Here is a 23,882-nt window from a genome sequence, read left to right on the forward strand (position 1 = left end):
AAATGGAGGGTTTTTTCCAGGTTTTTGGAGGGTGCACCCTTATACTCTGGGACTGTGAAACCATATCTTATTTTCTCAATGCCAATAGTTGAAATAATTCAATTACTACTGTTTTACAAATCAGAAGATAACTTAGAGAAGTTTTCTTTTAAAATAATTTTAAAAGCCACCTCAAGAGATAGTATTACTCAATCTAAAATAAAGTAACAAGTTAAAAGTTGAAGACTGTAGAGAATATAATTAAAATTTATTAAAGAATAACTACTTATTAATAAATTTTTATACCACAACTCAAATGCCCTATTAAATAGTCAAACAAAATATAATTAATAACTCTTTTTGATCTCTTAAAATTTCTAAGTGCCTTATAACATACCTTTGTAGAATGCCATTTTCTTGGGGTATTACACCATTGATAGCTGCCTGCAAACAAAAACAGAGAAGGCCATTTAAAGGAACAGAAAAATGTTATTAGTGTTTCTCTTAAATTTGGGGGGGGGTGAATTATAAAGAGAAATACATAAAGATTGAAAAATTCAAACTAAATATGAAATGTTTCCCTAAAGATACAAAACTTTATTAACCATTCTTCTACATGCATTGGACATTTACTATTCCTAAGTCTTACATCATTAAAAGTTCATTCCAGTCTTCAGTGAAACAGAACATCCTCAAAGGCAATGTTGCTGTATGATGTCTAAACAAGTATCTTAATGTTATCTTTTTAGCCTTATTTCCTCACTCAGACAGAGTAGAGGAGCAAGTCCTAAATCACAAATGAAAACCTCCATGGGAAATCAAAAGGTAGCTCAAGGGTTAAATTAATTTTTCCAAGTTAAAAAATTCTTATTCCTAAAATGAACATTGAGAAAGAGAGAATGTTGAAACAAAAGTTCTTGGGTAAATATAATACAACTACATCAGGTTATAAAATGGAGGCACGAGGCAGAGAAGCTTCCTTATATAAAATACTCCTGAAATTCATCAAAAAGTTAGCCTGTGACCAAGTACTCAAAACACCAGATGTCTTTGAAGGCTATTAAGCAAGCAAGTATTTAGGGACCAAATAATCTAAGAAGCTATATTATCTGAAGAAGGGCATATCATTATGATTAGAGGAAGATTAATGACCTGTGATATGCAAATAATACAACCTTACTTGCTGAAAAGACTTGAAGCTCATACTGATGAAGATCAAAGAGCCAGCCTTGTAGTGAAATGAATGATCTGACTCAGCTCCTGCTAGCCATATAGTCTTTATAACTCCCATCAAATGACTAAACAGGGACATGCAGATAGGGTGTATGGTACTCTAACATGAGGATAGTCAGTTATGGCATCCTGCTAAGTTTAAAATGAGTTATTCTCAGAAGGAGGAAGTGAGATTTCGCTACCATCAAAAAGGAACACAAGGAGTGGAGCTTACTATGTATGCCCTTGCATGCTGAACCTCTTTGATCAATCCACAAGGCAGAGCCACAATGCCAACAGAGGGAGAGGGGGAGGAGCAGGTTCAGGAGCAGCACAACCAAGAGCCAGAACACAAGACAAAGCTGGCTTCCTATAGCTTAAAGAGCGAGAAAGTTGAATGTCTTATTGCAGAAGGCTCACTTTTTGAGTGGGGCACCTTCAAGCATTTAACTGAGCAAGCTGTTTGCTGACCACCACTTTTCAGTTTTGTCAAACTGTGGTGACTGGTGTGATGCTGTAATTCTGAAAGCTGTGTCATTAGTATTTCAAATGCCAGCAGGGTGACCCAAAGTGAACAGGTTTCAGTGGAGATTCCAGACTAGGAACAGACTATGAAAAAGGAATCTGCTCCCCACGTGTAAGAGAGAAGCCACTGAAACCTTACACATAACTTCGAAGCATTTTCAAATACTGAACGCCTAAACGAAGGAAGCAGAATGCTGTCTGAGATACTGCAGGCAGATGGGCTGGAGAGCGCTCAAAATGTGACTGAAGAGCTCATTTGGAAGAAGGGAGTCAACCATGGTGATGAGTCAAGTAAAGCCTGTGGGAGTAGCACTTTCAGGATCTTTATTTCCTGATGGGGCAAGACCCAAATGGAATAGTTTTCAGGGAAGCTTCCAGACTAAGAACAGACAACACAGGACTAGGCTCCCCACCTTGGAGGAAGAAACCCCTGAAAACCCCATGTGTGGCTTCAGAGCACTGTCAAGTACTGAAAGTCTAAATAAAGGAAGCAGAACATTGTCTGAGATACTGCCAGATGATGGATCCCTCCGGTACAGAGGCACTCAAAATATGACTGAAGAGAAGATGATCTTTGGAGGGGAGTTGACCATGGTGATGTGAGTCAGGTAAAGCCTGTGGGAGTGGAGCCTTCAGATCATTTGCCGATGGAGCACGACTCAAGATAAAGAGAAACAGCTGCAAAAATCTTCTAAAGATTAGAACCTGGAATATGCCAAGTATGAATTTAGACAAATTGAAAGTGGTCAAAAATGAAATGGAATGTATGAAGATTGATATCTTAGGCATTGGCTGAAATGAACTGATATTGGCCATTTGGAATGAGAAAATGATGCCTTTTTTACAATCAAGAGGAATGGCATGGCATTCCTTGTCAGAAAGCATCTTGCTGAATCCAACAAGAAGCACAAGGCTATTTGTGATATGGTTTTATCTATCCGCCTTCAAATGAATAAACTCAATACAACTACTATAGAAATTTAACGACAAACCACAATAGCTATTGATGAAGAAATTGAAGAATTCTACCAATGACTTTGGTCGGAAATTGATCAAACATATAAACAAGATGCATTGATGGCTATTGGTGATTAGAATGAAAAGTTGAAAACAAAGAGGAAGTATAGTAGTTGGAAAACATGGACTTGGTGACAGAAATTAAGCATGACAGAATTTTGAAAAACTAATGACTTATTCATAGCAAATACTTTTTTTCGCCCAGCAAAACAAAAGACTATACATATTGATTTTACCAGATGGAACATAGAAATCAAATTGACTACATCTGTGGGAAGATACAATGGAGAAGCTCAATGTTAGCAGGTAAAACCATACCAGGGGCCAACTGTGGAACAAACCATCAATTGTTCATATGTAAGCTCAGGATGAAGCTGAAGAAAATGAAAGCAAGTCCACAAGAGCCACATTATGTCCCTGAGTCTATCCCATCTGAATTTCAAGAATATCTCAAGAATAGCTTTGATTCCTTGAACACTAACAGAAGACCTGATGAGCTGTGGGAGGATATCAAGGACATCATTCATGAAGAAAGCAAAAAAGGTCATAGGAAGGAAGGAAGGAAGGAAGGAAGGAAGGAAGGAAGGAAGGAAGGAAGGAAGGAAGGAAGGAAGGAGTCAACGTAGATGTCATAAAAGACTCTAAAACTTGCTCTTAATCATAGAATAGCTTAGGCAAATGGAGAAATGATGGAGTCAAACAGCTTTATAGGAAATTTCAAAGGGCAGCTCTACATATTATAATGAAATGTGCAGAGCCCTAGAGTTAGAAAACCAAAAGGGAAGAACACACTCAGCATATCTGAAACTGAAAGAACTCAGGAAAAAAAACCCAAGCCTAAAGTCGCAATTTTGAAAGAATCTACAAGCAAAAGAGTAAACAATACAGGAAGCATCAAAGAAGATAGAAAGAATATACAGAGTTGCTGTACCAAAAAGAACTAGTTGGCATTCCAATGGTGCTTACAGAAGAAGTTCAAACTGCACCTGAATGCATTAGCCATAAACAGTGCTCCTGGAATTGACTGCATACCCACTGAAATGGTGCAGAGAGCTGAAGTAGCACTGGAAGCACTAGCCCATGCCAGGAAATTTGGGAGACAGCTATCTGGCCATCTGACTGGAAGAGATCCATATGTGTGCCCATTTCAAAGAAAGGTGACCCAACAGAATGACATCATTGGTATCATGCACAAGCAAAATTTTGCTTAAGATCATCCAACAAGGGCTACAGCTGTGCACTGACAGGGAACTGCCAAAAGTTCAGGTTGGATTCTGAAGAGGGCACGGAACAAGGATAATCATTGGCTCAAAGCAAAGAATACCAGAAAGATGTTTACGTGTGTTTCAATTACTATACAAAGGCATTTGACTGTGTGGACCATAATAAACTATGGATGACCTTGAGAAGAATGGGAATTCCAGAACACTTCATTGTGCTCGAGTAGAACTTGTACATGGATCAAGCAGCACCTGTGCAAAGAGAACATGGGAATACTGCATACTTTACAATCCAGAAAGGTGTGCATCACCATACTTGTTTAATATGAAGAAGAATGGAGCATCAATATTAGAGAAAATCGTATTAACAACCTGAGGTATGCAGATGACACAACCTTGCTTGCTGAAAGTGAGGAGGACTTGAAGCACTTGCTGATGAAGATCAAGAATTGCAACCTTCAGTATGGATTACAATTCAATGTAAAGAATATAAAAATCCTCACAACTGGACCAATAGGTAACATCAAGATAAATGGAGGAAAGGTTGAAGTTGTCAAAGATTTTGTCTTGCTTGGATCCACAATCAATGCCCATGGAAGCATCAGTCAAGAGATCAACAGACAAATAGCATTAGGTAGATCTGCTGTACAAGACCTTTTTAGAGTATTGAAAAGCAAAGATGTTACTTTGAGGACTAAGGCATACCTAATCCAAGACATGGTATGGTCTATGGCATCAAATGCATGTGAAAGTTGAACACTGAATAAGGAAGACAGTTGATGGACAGATGCATTAGAATTGTGGTGCTAGAGAAGAATTTTGAAAGTACCATGGCCTGCTAAAAGGACAAACTGATCTGTACTGGAAGAAGTACAGTCAAAGTGCTCCTTGGAGGCAAGAATGGCAAGACTTTGTCTTACATACTTTGGACATATTGTCAGGAGAGACCAGACCCTGGAGAAGGACATCATATTTGATGAAGTAGAAGGGTGGCAAAAAAGAGGAAGACCCTCAACCAGATGGACTGACACAGTGGCTGCATCACTGGGCTCAGGAATAAAACAATTGTGAGGATTTCCGTCCAGTTGTGCAGTGTTGCTATGGGTCAGAGCCAACTTAATGGCACTTAACAACACTTGACCAAATAGGGAAGAAGGACCTAGTGGGACTGAGAGTAAAGGCCAAGAGTGAAAGCTACATGTATGGAAGACTGAGAAGTCGTTAAGAGCTGTCTTAGTTATAAACAATCCGGATTAACAAACTATACCCTATCTTCTGAGCTGTTTCTACTACTTCCAAATTGATCCTAAACCTGAGTTATAACCAAATACAACCTATAATTGTGTGTCTAGTCTGAGTTTTGGAGTAGCCATTACAGTGAATTAGAGAACCAAGCAGAGAGTGCCATGACGAAGACATGTCATGTCAGAACTGGTGAAGTTGGAGATTAGAGGTGGCTCAGCTCTAACCTCACAGAAATCAGCTTTATCCTTACCCCTCATAAAGCTAGAAGACTCCAGAACCAGAACACAGTACCTGCTTACTCACTTCCTTTAAAATCTTTACTCAAATGCCATCATCTAGACCTTTTTTGTCATCTTTTTTCTAATATTTTTCTCTATTTTAGATGACAGTGAATATAAAGTTCTTTACCCTAAAATACCTTTTATAAAAGAATAAGAAGTGAACGTATAGTTGTATCTTTTAGTAGTTCATTCGAAGAATACAAACTGTTTGGAAAAGTCAAATAGCCTAAAACAATTTCAGGTCATACTAGTTTTAGATATTGAAAAGAGCGTATCTGATGGAATCAATTAAAAAGAGAACAAAGAAATTGAACACAGATTTCATAACTGTTTGGGAGAGATAAAAGTTCACAATTAAAACTTTTAGAAGCTATTACAAATAAGCCCATTAATAATCACTTGAAAGGGTTTCACTGTGAAGCCCATAAACAGCAAATGAATACTTATGATTTGAGATACTAATTTCCGGTAAAAGTGTCTTGAATGCCTAGATTATAGTGTTCTATCTTAAAATACCCAAAAATTAAGATCACATGCTCTAGAAAATTGAGAAATTAACTCTGTTAATGAAAAAAATGTTAAGGTTCAAGATGCATGTGAAAAGTTATATGTTTTTATTTATTTTTAATTAGGGGCTCATACAACTCTTATCACAATCCATACATATAAATACATCAATTGTATAAAGCACATCCGTACATTCTTTGCCCTAATCATTTTTGAAGCATTTGCTCTCCACTTAAGCCCTTTACATCAGGTCCTCTTTTTTCCCCTCCCTCCCCACTCCCCGCAGAGTAATGTTTTTAATAAGTACGAAATTATATTTCACAATTGGCCAAATGATATTCTGTCACTAGAAAAATGATTTGCTTTATATTCAGCCACATATCCTAAATCTTGGTAATTCTCTCAATAGTACACAGGCTCACCCACTCCCATAGGCATAAGGACCATTACATGTCTTGCCGCATTCTTTATAATTCTAACTCTCTCTCAAGACTTAACTGCCTATTGAAAGCCCTCAACAAGATGGACAGACACAGTGGCTGCAACAATGGCCTCAGGCATACGAACAATTGTGAGAATGGCACAGAACCAGGAAATGTTTTTGTTCTGTTTTGCACAGGGTCACTATGGGTGGGAATCAACTCAATGGTACCTAACAACAAAAAAATCTGTTGGAAGACACTTTTCATAAGATACATTCTGTGAATTAGGGCATTACGTGACTTGGACGTTGCACAAATACCAGATGATATACAGGTAGTCTCAACGAGTTCAACACCTAAGTCGGTCTTTAAGTTAATTATATACAGCACATAAGTAAGAACAGTTAAGAATGGTTTGTATCTAATATCAGTTAGCCAATGTTTGACTTAGTATATGATATACAGACAACCCTGGGTAAGAAGAGGATTCTCTCCTACATCTTTCAGGATTTATTATTTCAAAACTTTGAACTTGTTCTGCCAAGTTCAGTCATGGCCAAGAAAGGTCACTAAAATAGATCTGAATTTTTTAGATTCAGTGAACTAGAAAAACAGCTGGAACAGAAAAAAAATTACAGATCAAAGCCTTGCTAGAAAAAAAAATCTCCTTATAGAAGAAGGGTAGTATTGTTGCATAACAACCAAAATCTCTTGCCCTCTAATTCTGACTGCAGTCTACAGCAACTCAGCCCTGATGGGATATAATGATGGCCCACTCAAACACGATGGCCGACCATGCTGCTTTAAATGTTGCTCTCCTGCAGTCCTGTCCGTAATCCAGTACCGTGCATCAGGCTAAAAGGGTTATTATGCCTCTTCTGAGCCTCCTATTCCTGGGCTTTCATACATAAGTTTTCTTGTTCTGAGTCAAATAGTAAAATTTCAGGTCTACTCGTGTTTTCTAACAGTGGCCCTGATAGAACTAGTCTAAAGGGCAAGTAGAACTTGTTTGTAACTCAGACATTCATAACCTGGGGATTGTGTACCTTTCAATGCATAAAAAACATTAAGGAAACACTTTCAGATAGACTAAAACATCTTTAACCTAATACAATAATAATGGTTTTATGTGTATCACAAAATAGTGTCCACTTGCTTTTATAAATATTTGTATACACCTCAAAATTTTCATACAATATTATATATACTAGAGTATAAGCCGACCCAAATATCAGCTGAAGTATCTAATTTTACCATAAAAACTGCATTTAAATGTGCTCTTAAAAAAAAACGGCTTATACACAAGTATATATGGTAATTATAATAATCATTATGGTTGGGACCATGGAAGTACATGTGGTTAGATGTTGTCCTAATAGACTTTATGCAGCCAATGACTACATAAGAATCATTTAGTCCATAAAATAATATTTAGCACATTAGTTTGTATACATTTATCTTATAGAATGTTAATCCTTTTACTACCATATCCATAATTTTGTCTCAATACGCTAACCTCCAGTAAACAAGAGCCATATATTATTTGCACCCACCATAGCTCTTAGTTGACTGATTTTCTAGAACATAACGAGTGTTGTGAATATGATGCTCTCTAAAATGACAAAATAAAATAGCCTGCAGGCTATTAAAGGAGGGAGTTTCAAAAGGTTTGTTAAAAGGTGGAATTAAAAGATGATAATTAAAATATAATTTTTCCACAAACTCTTTGAAGCCCTTCTCATATCACAATCTGCAATACAATAATTTTAACCAGTAAATGTGAGTAGTTCGGCTCTAACTTCCAATTGTTGACTCTCCACTAACAAGTTATCATTTAATTTGTACATTGTTTAAATATTAGCACCCAGAGGTCAAAATGCTAAAGGGCCAAAACTACTGCGTTGGTTTTATGTAGGGGAAATTCTATTTTAATTTCATTTTTCGTGAAATTTTGAAGCCCCCCCTTGACACTTCAGGTGACTGAAACTTACACACTTACATACACACAGAGTTGGAAAGAGAAAGAATGAGTTAAGATGGAGAAGGAAAGACTGAAAGAGAGAAATAAAGAAACTAGGACACATAGGACAAGGGAGAGCACACTAGTGGCAGTGAGTGACATGTGTGTAACCAGGGCACATAATTTCATAGAACATAAATCATTGTCTACTTGGAAATGTCTTTGTACCACTAATCACATGACAACCAAGACATTTTAACTCAGAAAATAATTAGTATTATCAGAAGATAAAGCATCATAAATAATTAAACCCTAATTATGAATCACATCCCATATTGAAGGGAAGAGGTTCTGGACTGGTAAGAATCAAAAGTTCAGTAAACCTAAATCTTTTCTTCGCTGCTTAGCATCCCAAGAGGGAAAGAATTAAAAACAACAACAAAAAATTTAGAATGCAATATAGCAACTAACATCAATACCTACCCATACATGTTAGTTGACTTCCTATGCTGTAAAATAAAATTAAATTAAATTAAATTAAAGTACTTATTGGCAAGGTGGTATTATGAAAATTAAAGGGGAAATAGAATATAAACTGCTAAAGATAAAACCTGACACATGAAACGCACTAAATGTGTTTATTTTTTATCTGAAGTAGGAGGGTATGCTTTTCCATTTGTTTTTACTGCTTTGGGTATTGAAGAGAAGTGTTAAATGAGAGGCCAGGTGACTTAGCTTAGGTTCATACTCTTGATTTGCTCAAAAACAAGTTTTCTGACTTTTGGCCAGTTTCTTTATCTCTGTGGACCTTTCTGTTACCAAATCTGTAAAAAATAAGGAGTCTAGGCTAAATGATTTCCTTGAACAACAAGATCCATATAACTTTGGACCTATTCGCTTATGAAAGTACTTCAAGGTCTTCTGATAAATCTCTATGTAACAGCAGGAAAATTAACAAAGACAACAAAAATATTAATTACCATTACACACACACACACAAAGCCAAAAAGAACTGCTACAAAGTTCCAGTTAATATACCCATAAGTTTATTGTACATAAAATGTGTTTAAACATTGTCTCTGCAATCTATAGATGATTTTTCTCAGTAATGTATTTTCTCAGTAAGGTATTTCTCAGTGATATACTTGTTGTGAGAGGTAGGTAGGTTTATTGCGCCAACCTGGCCAATGAACACAAGTGGGATTAACTGAAGGGCAGGGAGGTGTAAACAGCTGTCCAGCCTCATCTTTCTTGTCTCTTGCTCTTTGAGGACCAGATCAGTGTGCAGCTGCCTTAGCTGGTTCTCTGCCTCAACTTGCAAGCTACACTACTTATGAGAGACCTAATCCATGGACTGTTTCACTGTAGTTTGAGGTTCCTTCAAGACCTGTTTTGCCAAGCTACTGAAGTATACATCGCTTGAGACGGGGTCTTTCGGACCCTGTCATCTGGCTGACTGTTGGTGACCTGCCTTGCTCTACAGAGGACTAAGCTGTCTGCTTCCTTGACTTGCACCCGGCGGCCCTGTCAGCTGTCTCATAGAAGTGAGTTGCACTGAGTCATTTATTTTGCTCTACAGACTAATAAGCTAATTATTTCATATATTGTATATATCCACATATATATAAAATCATAAGTGTCTTGGTTTTGTTTCTCTAGAGAGCCCTGTTTAATATACTTGTCTTAGTCTAAAAATAATAACTTTTGTGCCATGGATAAAAGTTATTTTGAGATAAAGTCTAATACCAGTTAGCCATGATGGATGTTTTCACAAATAACTGAAGCTTTGCAACAAGTTTATGGGAATGTTATGCCATTAAAAAGTTTTTAAATATCCCACAAACACAACAGTTTTTTATGCAGATCAAACATTTATGGAAAATAAGACCTCAAAGTAGAGCCAAGAGAGACAGCACTGTCAACCTTGATAAATGAAGAAAGCTGGCTGAAAACTACAAAATTCCCAGGGATGCAATAGCTACGGAAGTTAGGATCTCAGGTAGTTTGGAATTTCAAATGTAAGTGAACATCTTTGCCTTAGGAAGCTGCTCATTGAGTGTTGTGCAAAGATCAGCAAGTTCAAAGGATTGATCTAGCCCTCAGTCTTTTAAGAAAGACCAAAGCCAATGAGGATAACTTCATGGAATGAATCCTAAGAAGGGATTGGTGATGGGTTTACCAATACAATTCAAAGAGCAAGATCCAATCAAAACAGTGACTTCTGAGGATATCTTCTGGATCAGTTAAATTCAAGCCCTGGTCTAGACTCTTTATATTTTTATTCCCAAAACACAAAGAGGACTTAGAAGGAATGTGATTTGCATTGGTTGATTACACAAAGTGACCAGCTTATCATAGCTCATCATTTGATTTTTTCATGTGGCTGGAAACTTGATTCAGGATTCCATGATGCAAAGGAATAATGAAATCCTTCGGACTTAAAAGATACTATCTTCACTTGATTGCTCAAAAGAGAGAGAGATGTACATAAAGTCGCCAAAAGTTTTCCCCTCTCTCTTACACTTTCTTCAATGATGGTGATGCTGTGTTAAACCAATGCAATATTTTAAGGGAGGGGGAAGAACTGATTTGATCTTAAGGATGTCATAACAAAACTGCCATTTGCCGTGTAAATCAAAGACAGCAGAATTCTTCAAGCAATGGGTACGTCACTGCCACTGAGGCAATTTCTGACAAGACCTGCCCAAGTGAGTTTTCAAGACTGTAACTGTTTAGGGGAACAAAAAGCCTCATCTTTCTCCTGAGGAGTACCGGATGGTTTCAAACAGCTGACTTTGTTACTGGTTAGCAGCCAATCCAGTAACCACTACATTACCAGAACTCCCAGATAATAGTTTAGAGACATGAAAATCCTATCTTCGGAAGTATATAGATCTAGATGGAAGGAATATCAAAATAACTCTCAGCTAATAAAGGTGTCTATGATTTTATAGCAACACTTTTGACTTACAAATATATATATACATGCACAGACCAGTACAAATACACACAACTCAGTGCCTTTGGGTCAAATCCAGCTAATAGCGATGCTGCAGAAAAGGGTAGAACTGTCCTGGGAGTTTTGAAGTCAGTAGCTCTTTATGGCAGTTGAAAGCCCTGTTTTTCTCCCTTGGAGCAGTTTCAAACAGTCCAACACATAACCTCTAAGCCAGCAGGGGGCGCTCTCTCACGCGCGCGCGCGCGTTCTCTCTCTCACACACACACACACACACACACACTTTGAAATTTCTGTAGAAAAAGTAGAATTAAACGATAATAGAATTCTCATTAACATTTTGAAGCCCCTTTTATATAACACATATGCAGGGATGTGTATTTATATATGTGTCTATAACTACCACCTTCTAGCTTATCCCAACTCAGAGCAACCTACAAAACAGAATAGAATTAGTGGCTGGGATTTCCAAAGACGTAAATCTTCACAGATGCAGACTGCCACATCTTTCTCCCACGAAGCAGCTGGTAGGTTTGAAGTGCCTACCTTTTAGTTAGCTGTAAGCACCTTAACCACTGTTCTACCAGAATGTCTATGTCTAGATCTTTACACCCATAAAGTTAAAACTACTGAGGAGAAAAGCTGAATTAAAGGTAAAATATCCAAAACTGGGGCCAACCCCAATTGTAACTACTTGGACGGCTGCCCCTCTCCCCAGAAGAATTTACTTCAGAGGACAGCACTGAAGCTACGGCTCAGGGAGAGGGACATGTCTAATCAGAGCACACCAGCTCAGGGGGAGGAAGAGAGAGTGGAGCACAACCTGGCCCAGCAAGCTTTGAGGATGATATCCACACTCAAAGCAGCCAAGGGACAGAGAGGACCATATGGCCAGCCCCACTATGACACATGACATCCCTCATTGACCCACTATGGGGAGAGGTCAGACGCTTACAGACATCCTCCCCCAGGGCAGTTAGTCACCAGACTACAGGGTAGGCCTCAGCTCCCTGCTACTGGGGACAATAAACTATTTCTCCCTGAGGCCTGTGACCAAGCGTTCACACCCTACCAATAATGATCTCTATCAGTTGAGTCAGGGAACAGGCCAAACTGGCTTCCTGACATCCAAAATTAAGTTATCCGCACATCTTATCATATGTATACCCACAATCCCTAGACCACCCCCTCTCATTACTGTATTACCTATAGCACAACCCTTTCTGTGATGTATGTCCTCACCTGTAATTGGGGGCTTGCATGTCCCCAGAGAATATAAAAAGCCTGGGCTAGCATTAAAGATCGCTCTCTCCCTCCACGTGAACCATCAGGAGGGGCTGAGGTGAGCATGCTGCCATGAACCGTGTCTGACTCCATTTATTTCAATACTTCTTTCTCTCATGCTCTCTATAATTTTACTATGATCTTTACTTATTATTGCTGTACAATTGCACCTACCGGACCCATAATGCTGGTTTCCCCTGACAGACCCATAGTCCTACAGTGTTGGAATTACGCCCAATCTTACCCCATCACACTGAGACAAAATACGAAAGTCGTGCAACAGAACAGCAAGGAGAGCAGAGCAAGGAAGTCCTGAGCAAGTACCAAAAATAGACTTTGGGGCCAAGGTATGCCACCCCATCACACTGGACAGGAAAACACTCCTAAAGGTCAACAAACAGACCTTGAACTATGTACAGGTTTTTCTTTTTAATGTCATGGGTTTTTTGTTGCTGCTTTATTTTACTCTGTCCTGTTTTTGTACATATTATTATCTCTGCAGGTCTATCTAGATAGGCAGGATAAACAATCTGGAGGAGAAAACAATGGAACCAATGGTTCCGGGGGAACATGAAGGAGAGTGAGGTGGGGGTAGGGAAGTGGTGCTAACAAACTGAGGGACAAAGGAACAACAAGTGATCAAAAATTGGTGGCGAGAAGGGTGTAAGAGGCCTGGTAGGGCTTGATTAAGGACAATGTAACCAAGAAGAATTACTGAAACCCAAATGAAGGCTGAGTCTGATAGAGAGACAAAAGAAAAGTAAAAGGAAATAGAAGGAAAAAAAAGTAGAAGGCAAAAGTCATTTATAGAGGTCTAAATACAGGCACGTACATATGTCAATATATTTATATATGATGATGGGGGATTAGATCTATGTGCATATATGTATAGGTTTTGTATGAAGATACCAAATGGACATTGGGCCTCCACTCAAATACTCCCTCAATGCAAGAACACTTTGTTCTATTAAACAGGCAGTTCATGAGACACACCTTCCCGACACGATCGCTGAAGACAAACAAAGCGGGTTCCTAAGCAAATGTGGTGAAGAAAGCTGATGGTGCCTGGTTATCAAAAGATAAAGCGTCTTGGCGATAAAAAAGTGGCCATCTAGCTGAGAAGCAACAAAGCTCACATGGAAGAAGCATAACAGCCTGTGTGATCACGGGTTGTCGATGGGATCAGGTTATCAGCCATCAAAGAACAAAAAATTCTTTCATTGTGAATGAGGGGGAGTGGAGACTGGGGACCCAAAGCCCATCTGTAGGCAAATGGACATCCCCTTACAGAAGGGCAGCAGGGAGGAGACCAGCCAGTCAGGGTGCAGTATAGCAATGATGAAACATACAACTTTCTTCAATGCTTCCTCCCACTAATCCTATCATGATCCTCCCCCTTTCATGATCCTAATCCTACCTTACAAATCTGGCTAGACCAGAGGATGTACACTGGTAGATAGGGAATTGGAAACACAGGGAATCCAGGACAGATGAACCCTTCAGGATCAGTGGTGACAGCGGCGATACCAGGAGGGTGGAAGGAAGGTGAGGTAGAAACGGGGAACCAATTACAAGGACCTACATATACCCCTCTCCCTGGGAGATGAACAACGAAAAAGTGGGTGAAGGAAGATGTTGGACAGTGTAAAACATGACAAAATAATAATAATCTATAAATTATCAAGGGTTCATGGTGTGGGGGAGCGGGACGGGGACAAATGAGAAGCTGATACCAAGGGCTCAAGTAGAAAGCAAATGTTTTAAGAATAATGGCAACAAATGTACAAATGTGCTTGATACATGAATGTATGTATGCATGAAATGTGATGAGTTGTATGAGCCCCCAATAAAATGATTTTTAAAATCTCCAAAACTGGGCTTTACAGAGCCCTTCAATACAAAATGAAGAGAAAAGAACTCAAAGCCATAAAAAGAAATATAGTATTGGTGAAAGTAACTATATAGATAAATGTAAAAGCTTTTGTACTTTTGATTGTAGCACTACTTTTATAGTTGAATTTGCGAGAGCTAGAACTTGATCAGACTGCCTAATTTTCTGCCTTTTTTATCACTTGGTTTAGCGGAAAATATTTATGTTTTCCTTCTCAAGGCAAGTTCCCAGCTGCCACAAGTTTCAGCTTTCACAGGCTTACTATATAAATTACAAGACAAAAAATAAAACTTATTAATCTACTTTAATGGGTAGAAAATGTATAAAATGTGATTTGAGACCATAATAACTTGAAGGGTAAAAAGGACAAAGCTATCCAAGGACAGAGTATACATTACATTGCAACTAAGTTATTATTAGTCAAACTAGACTTTAAATTTTTATATTATGTTAATTATATCCCCAAGGCAACAATAAAATACTTTAAAATATACAGAAAAAGTAAGAAAGAGAATTAAATGTGCATTATAAAAAATGCTTTTTTTAAAGCTAACAGGAGGGAGGGAAGGAACATCGGAGCTGATAGTTCGATGTATATTCAACTCTTTATAGAAAAGCAATGTAACTATTGAAGTGTATGATCTGTGAATATTAAGTCAAGAAATGAGTTCAATTAAATGATGTTGGAACAACTTGGAGAGGGATAATAATGGTTATACAACATGAAGAATATAATAAATGGTGCTGACTTATATATAATGTTGAAGTTGTTGAATTGAAGAATACTTTGTTGTGTATATGAGGAAGTAGCCAAAAAATGGAATCTTTTTAAAGCTGTGTATTTTTTTTCCCCACAAAATAACCTTATCCCCTTCAAAGTACTTTCCACTACACTAAATACATTTGTCAAATCTGTGATTCTATTCATGAAACATTTTTCAAACTCATCTGTTTGAATGGCTGACAGCACCTCTCTGGCTTTTTTTTTTTTCAGCTCTTCTATGTTATTAAATTGCTGTCCTTTCATGTCCCTCTGCATTCACAGAAATAGAAAGAAGTCACATAGAGAGAGGTCAAGTAAGTCAGGTGTGTGTAGCAAGAAAGGCATGTTTTTTTGTGTGTGTGCCAAAACTAACACACTGTGATGGCTGTGTGAGCAGGGGCATTGTTGTGGTGGCAAAACCAGTCCCCAGCTGCCACGAACCAGGCTTTTTTTGGTCACACACTATTACGCTATCTTTTCAGAACCTCTAAATAGAAAGTTGATTAACAGTTTCGCCTGGTGGAACGAACTCCAAATGCACTATGAATTGACATTTCTGTCCATTCACAAAGTTGAAGGGCATCCAGAAAGAGGTTTGTCACCAATCAACATTTCACCTTTTTGAAACAAAAAAATCACTCATATGCTTGAGTTTTTCCCTATAGTGCTGTCCTTGTAAGCTGTGTTCAACATCATAATAGTTTCTGCAGCATTTTTCCCAAGCAGGAAACAAAATTTCTTAAATCAGCCATCATAAAAACGAGGTTTGAGCGAAACTGCTTTTACAAAAAAATTCACTGTGACGAGAGAATCTTCCCAGGGGTGCCACTGGGTACACTAACTCAGAGCAAGTTGCTCAGTGTCCACCTAACAGGGGAAAATGCGTACTACGAAAGCTCCACTCTGCCCCATACAATTCTGGTATTTTTTTTTGGAGGTACCCCCTCGTATTCACATCACAGAAATCTGGATTAAACAGTTTATCTAACATTCTTCCCAACATCCTCAGGTTGCCATTTAAGACAGAAGCATTCTAAAAAGTTTTTCTTGTAATTAAAATTTCTAAGACAGTCAATTCAGATTGGCCACCTCAACAGCCATTGTACTCTATAAACATTACCAACCTATATTTTATAAATGGACAAAAATGCGTTACTAGTTTATCACAGAAATAATTTATTTTATACATTGGCTTCCTCTAAGACTCAAGACCTCTCTACCCCACCCCTCATAGTTTGCATATATTAAAAAGAGTTGAGAAAATATCACTACAATCAATTTTAGAACATTTTCATTATTTTACTCATTGGTATAAGCTTCCATTTCTCCCCGCGCTCTCCTGCCAAAGTGTTGTGGCGGCGGCGGCGGCAGTGATGGTGTTAGGTACTGTCCATCCAGTTCCAACTCATAGCAAGCCTCTATACTAAAAAGGAAACAATGCTCAGTCCTGTGTCATCTCCCATTTGTTCTTACAGGAGTCTACTGTTGCAGTTATAATGTCAATCCATTTTGTCAAAGGCCTTCCTCTCTTGCTGCTTGCCCCTCTACTCTACCAAGTATGATGTCTTTCTCCAAGGGTCGATCTCTCCTGATAACGTGTCCTCTAAGTATGAGAAACAAGTTCTCCCCATCCTTCCCTTGAGGGCGCATTCTGGCTGTACTTCTTCCAAGACAGATGTTTATTCTTTGGGCAGGCCGTAGTACGTTCAGCATTCCTCACCAGCAGCACAATTCAAACGCATCGATTCTTCTTTGGTCTTCCGTATTCAATGTCCAACTGTCACATATAGACGGAGCAATTAAAAACACCATGACTCCAGGTCGGCCACACTTGGAAAGCATCTTTCTGTTTCAATATTTTAAAGAGGTCTTGTGTAGTATATTTACTCAATGCAGTAAGTCTTTTGATTTCTTGACTGCCGATTCCATGAACACAGATTATGGATCCAAGAAGGCTGAAATCCTTGAGAACGTCACTCTTTTCTCCATATACCATGATGTTAACTACTAATCCATTTGTGAGGCTTTTGGTTTTCTTTGAATTGAATTGTAATTCTCAACTTTTAAGGCTGTAATCCTTCATCTTCATTAGCAAGTGCTTCAAGTCCTCCTCACTTTCAGCAAGCAAGGTTGTATTACCTTCATATTGCAGGTTGTTAACAAGTCTTCCTCCAATCTTCATGCCTCATACCACTCATATAAGCCAGATTCTGCTTCTACAGATTTACCTTTCCTTGATTTCATTTAAAAAAATCATAAACCCCCCAAAAAAAACATAAAACACAGAAAAATCTCAATCCCAAAGAAATCTGAATAAAAACTAGAACAAATTTTAAATGAGTCAAAAAGGAAAATAAATGATAAAGTGTTTACCTATATCTGCAATAATTTATTGGTGATGTGTTCTAAGGACAATGCTATTCACATTCCTAGTTAATGGTCTGAGGGACTTAAATACCCTTGGTGACTCTGCAAATGAATGAGGGCGTTCACTGGCATCCAATGTCTTCTGCCCTGAATTTAAACTCTACCACAATCCCATCTCTAATTTTGGATTTTATTATCTATCATCCTTGGATCACACAGGCTAGTGGGCTTTTTCCACATGGGCTTAGATGATACTTCACTTAGCTAGCTACTTGTTTTAAAGCAAGCGTTTAAGCTCCCAGATGTTATTCTTTCTGATAACCAGGCACCATCTACTTTCTTCACCACACTTTGATATAACATCCATATCTGCTCTCTTCATGCAGGTAAGTATTGAGCAGGGTCACATCATAAGAACACACTGTCGTTAGGTTGGGGCTTGTGGTTAAACACAAGTTCAAATTCTCTTCATATCTCTAATCACTATTACCTCTTTGAGAAATAATATAAGCAACTTCCATGGGGCCTGTCGTAATTTTAATAATCCAAACTCAACTCACTGCCATTGAGTCAGTTCTAATTCACAGAAACCCTGATAGCACAGAGTAGGACTATCTTTGTAGGTTTCTGAGACTTTAACTCTTCATGAGAGTAGAAAGCCTCACCCTTCTCCCATTGAATAGTTGGTAATTTCAAACTACAGTACTTACGATTAGCAGCCCAATGTGTGAAACATTATGCCAATGGTATAAGATTTAAAGTACTATTGAGATAAAGGAGATATTCATATATAGGAAAAAATTTTAATTAAAATACATGTGTGCTAACTTATGCATATTTAAAACTTAAATAACTGAAGTACAATAGCACTCATTTTACTATGACAAATCTGTCTACAGAACTAAGACCTGGCTTTAAAAGCTAATAAAATATGAAAGAGGAGAATATATAATAGTCTTAAGCTGCTTAATATTAGGTAACCTCAAAAACAGAGTTTGAATCAAAGTCTAATGACTTCCAAACCCATGACCACGGGGGGGAAGGGTAGTAGTACTCTTCATCTCTTACCAGGGTGTTACTGCTTTAAGACCAAAGGAATATGTCACTCCTTTAATCTGCAACAGGTGTGGTTAAGCACTTAGCTGGTTCACTGAGTGGGTTTTCCTACTCAGATCCTTCTGATATGGCCTATGTAGTATGCTATATATCTCGACACAATAAAATCTAGAGTCCAAGTAACCTACTGTAAGGGGCCTGAGTCACCATGAGCTGAAAAGAAATTTGGTTAAAAACGCACGATTAGCCATATTGCACAGGGCAGACTCTCCCTCTTGTGAGGTCCCTAAAAGCAATGTCAAACAATTGCCGCAAGGGCAAGCCACCCTCTCTCCACCGCAATGGCCACTAATAGAAGTGAAATTATCTTCTTGGGGACAGACAAGACACAACCTACACTCCTCTTGGTCATGAATCTCTACTGCAGTGTACTGAACACAAGTGTAGGAGTGTCTACCCAAAAGAGTGACTGTAGGGTACTTTCACATGTCATGAACTATTCTGTCCTCTCCCACTCCCCACCTAATGAATGATAAACTGTCCCCAGCTGAGGTGAGGCCTCTCCTGGAGAAGTAGTCCTTATAATGTATAAATAAGAGAGTGATAAATGGATTACATGTCATACCACCCCATTGCCAGAAGGCAGGACTGAATAAGGCATGATCTGAGAGCCTCTGTTTGTCTTTGACTTAGTGTTTGTCTTTTATAATATAAAATTTGTCTTTTTGTGACTAACTTCACTCAGTATAATGTTCTCTAGGTCCCTCAATGTTCTGAGGTGCTTTGTGGGTTTTCAGCAATGCCTTCTATTCCATTGTGAGCATGTACCAAAGTTTCTTTATCCATTCTTCTCTACTGGTGGGCTTTTTAGGGTTGCTTTCAACTTCGTGCCATTGTCACAGTGCTGTGATGAATATGGGAGTGCATATGTTGTTCATATCTAATCTATATCTTGTCTCTCAGGTCTTAAGGTATATATCCAGCAGAAATATTGCTGGATCCTCTGGAATGTACCTTTGCAATTGTTTTACTTAGCACCGTTTCACTTTCCAAAAGTTTTACATGTTCAAACTCTCGTATTAATAACCCAAAAAGCTTCTCGTCTTACTTGAAAATAAAGAATAAACACACCTAGAACTTTCCTAAAAAACATAAAAAAGAAACTTGATAACACGGAAGCTGCCTTTGAATGGAAAGACTACAAAACTAAGTCAAGTCCTCCCAATTTTTAATAATAAACATTAAGACATTCCAATACTAATGCCAACAGAATTTTTTTCTTAAGCTAAGTAAAATAACTTTAAAGCCCATATACAAGTGAAAAGCAACCAAAACAGTTTTAAAATAACTTTATTGAAAATTTACTTGTCCCCAAAATTTCTTGCAATATAGAGCCAGGAGTAATTTTGTGATGCCTTACCCCCATGCCATTACCAAGAATACTAAAACCTAGCAATCATATAAATGCTAACTCAAGAAAAAGATGAGTTTTCAGTGTTCCTAGCCATCAGAGATGCAAAGCAAAATCAAAATGAGAAACCACTTCATTCTCAATTGGATAGCTAAGATTACCCCACACACACCCAAAAAAGACACAGAAAATACTAAATGTTTGTGAGGATGTAGGGTAATTGGTGCCATTGTCCATGGCTGTCGAAATGCAGAATGAAAGTATTTGGTGAAGAAGACACTGTGGGGGCTCCTAAAAAAAAAGGTGAGGGATTGGGGGTGTGGAGAGAAACTATTATCTGACCTAGCAATTCTACCCCTGGGTATATGCCCAAGAGGCTCAAAGCAGAAACTCAAAAATAGGATTATACACCAATGTTCACTGCAGCACTATTCAAAATAGCAAAAGATGAAAACAACTTAAATGACCATCAAGAGATGAAATGATAAATTAAATTTCAGACATATATACAGCTAAATATTACTCACCCAGTAGAAAAATGAAGTCTTCATACATAGTATAGATAGAACTTGAAGACAACAGCTTGAGTGAAAGAAGCCAATAACAAAAGCACAAGTATTATATGAACTCATTTACACAAAAAGAAACAAAAAAGCAAGTGTATAGAGACCAACTTTTTTTAATGGTCACCAGCAGTAGGGAAGATAAACAGCAATAAAACATTCACACTGATTAAGGGTAATATTGCTATGAAAGGTTAAATTGGCCAAAGTTGTATAGTAGAGATACAAGCACAACAACAAAAAGAGTTCCTACTGAAACTGCTTATGTACAACTGAACACCTCATGGGATGTGGTTCCTTGGTTTGAGGTCATGGTTCCATGAGACATTATCGTTAATTAGGCTAATCACATTTTCTGAGCTGTGTTCTACCTCCTCACTCATTGTGTAGTACTTGGGTTCTTAAAAGCTTCCAAAAACCATCCAAGACACAATGAATGAAAGCTTGGTCTCTATTCACCTGGTTAAGAATGGAAGTGAGGAATAAGAGTAGGATATGATTGCCTTCAAGAACAACTGCTTCCTCTGTCATAACACCAGAAGAAAGAAATGATGCCCAGCTACCATTACTGAAAATTTTAACAAAAAGCTCCACAGAAGAATCCTGGTCCAAAGGTAAGAAATGCAGAGTTCAGATTCTTATGGATTTCAGAGTCATGAAAGTAAAAGGAACTCCTGGATTGCCGTTTGATAATCTTTAAACTTTAAATATAAAATATTCCCTGAAATACTCCTAAAACCAAGAAATTATTTAGCTTAACTAGTTGAAAGGGGGAGGGAGTTTGTGTTAAGCATTATGCTCTTATAAAAATTATCTAAATGGGATCAAAGTGACATCAACTATAAATATTAGACCAGAAAACTAGGGGGCAGTAAATATATGTTAATGAGGAAGTAATAACTCATTAAAGAAGAGTGAAATTGATTGCACAATTCAAAGACTTTAAACAATGTACCTAAATTGTACATGCATAAACTGTTGAGTTGGTCTATAGTTTGCTGTGTCTTTTACGCCCATGCTCCAAATAGCAAAAAATAAATAAAAGTTAGAAGAAACGAAAAATAAATCCAAAAGATGGGTCATTCTAAAGGATAATTGAATTTATATTGCATTTTAAGTCAACGACTTTTTAAAAAGATATCCATTCTTATCTATGCTGTTCTAACCCATAGTGATGTGATAGGACGGAGTAAGAGAACTAAAAGTGTAACCTTACAGAACCACCTTTCCCATAACATCTTTCTCCCAAAGAGCAGCAGGTGAGTTCAAGCCAAGCCTTTGGTTAAGCAGTTGAGTATTTAACTACTTGTGATCAAGATGACACCTTAACAAACAGATATTCAATAGAAAAAGGATACACAGGTAGACATGCAAGCTAAACAAATATCAGTAGGCAAGCATGACTAGAATCATGACAATAGATATTTCTATATATAGATGTGTATATGTATTTCTACATATATATAGCCATGAAAACAGCGCAAAATTATGAAAACTTCTTAACCATAAAAACACCTTGAGGGAATGAATCACTGGGCTTGGGGGTTTAGGATACAGTCTTAGGGTACAACCAAGTAAACTGGTGTAAAATTATTAACAGAGCAACTTTTAAATTTTCAGTGAGTAAATGGGATTTTAAAAGGTAGCAAGTTATCTAAGATGCAATTAGTGGTTTCTTCCAAACTTGAGGAAAGAAGACTGAAGAAAACGGAAGACCCAAGGAACCACGGGAATGGACTAATAGACCACTTGAACAACAACCTCTACTATCCTGACAGCAGGATTACGTAGTGCCTGGCTATCACTACCAACTGTTCTCATCAGAACCACACAAAGTCCGGGACAGAATGAGAGAAAATGTAGGGGGGAATCTAATTCATAAAGAAGACCAGATTTATTGGTCTGACAGAGACTGGAGGAACCTCTGAGAGCCCCTGTGATTCCCTTCAAACCTGAAACTGTACCCTGCTTTGAGAATCACCTTGCAGCCAAACAACAGGCGGGCCCATAAAATGACCAATAAGACATGTGAGGAATGTATTCCTCAAAATAGTCAACCATACAAGACCAGAAGAATAGCATTTCCCCAAAAACAAAACTCAGAAGGCAAAAAGAACAAATGAAATGTTAAAGTGCTAAAAACTAATTTGTTCTATAAGTTTTCACAAAATGACAATTTATTAAAGGTATTTTTTAGGAACAAAACAAATAATAGAGCAAAGAAGCAAAATAATTGGTATTTTTTTTGTTGCTGCTGCTGTCCTTTTAATTCTCTGGAAATTTAAGCTGGGATACAAATGAATCAGTAAACTAAAGACAACGGAAATAATTGCTTATAGGGAGCAGATGGGATTTTGAAAAAATTATCAAAGCTGAGAAATGCCTAACAGAACTGTGGGATACCATCAAACAAATCAACATGTGCATCAAGAAAATCACAGGAGAAATGAGAAAGGAACAGAGGGATAGTTTTAGGATATAACAACAGGAAATTTTCAGGGGTCATCCCCAATCCCAACTACATGGACCCACCTCCCCACAGAAGAATTGACTTCAGAGGACAGCACTGAAGCTACAGCTCAGAGAGAGGGACATGTCTGATAAGAGCACACAGGAGCAAATGAAGGGCAAGAAAGAGAGAGTGGAACACATCTTGGCCCACCAAGCCATGAGGACGATCTCCCTGCTCTGAGCAGCTAAAGCACAGAGAGGACCATAGGGCCGGCCCCACTATGAGACACAACATTCCTCATTGACCCATAGCGTGCTACGTGGGACAACACTGGGTAAAATGTGAGAATTGTGCCCGATCGGACCCCTCCACACCGAGGCGAAACACTACAGGCATGCAACAGAACAGCAAGGTGAACAGAGCAATGAAGTCACCAAGGAATACCCAAAAAAAAAAAAATGGGGGTCAGGGCGTGGCATCCCATCACACTGGACCAGAAAACACTTCTAATGGTCAAACACAGAACTTGGACTATTTACAGGCTTTTCTTTTCTTTGTTGTTGTCAATGCTGTTGTTGTATGGTTTTGCTCTGTCTTGGTTTTGGTGTATATTATTCTCTCTGCAGGTCTGTCTAGATAAGTCAAGCGGGATAAACAATCTGGAATAGAAAACAATAGAACCAATGGTTTCAGGGGGACATGAAAGAGAAGGAGGTGGAGGTATGGAAGCGGTGTTAACAAACCGAGGGACAAAGGAACAACAAGTGATCA

General features: G+C 38.1%; 1 protein-coding gene across 1 annotated transcript in view; it reads right to left on the reverse strand.

The window, feature by feature from the left end:
• Positions 1 to 23,882, reverse strand: part of FAF1 (Fas associated factor 1) — a 504,460-nt gene that overhangs the window by 385,096 nt on the left and 95,482 nt on the right. The window contains exon 3 of the mRNA XM_075555846.1: positions 377 to 423. Coding sequence (XP_075411961.1) covers positions 377 to 423 — 47 coding nt within the window. The remainder of the gene's footprint in view (positions 1 to 376; positions 424 to 23,882) is intronic.

Source organism: Tenrec ecaudatus, chromosome 1, assembly GCF_050624435.1.
Source record: "Tenrec ecaudatus isolate mTenEca1 chromosome 1, mTenEca1.hap1, whole genome shotgun sequence".
Taxonomy (NCBI): Eukaryota; Metazoa; Chordata; class Mammalia; order Afrosoricida; family Tenrecidae; genus Tenrec; species Tenrec ecaudatus.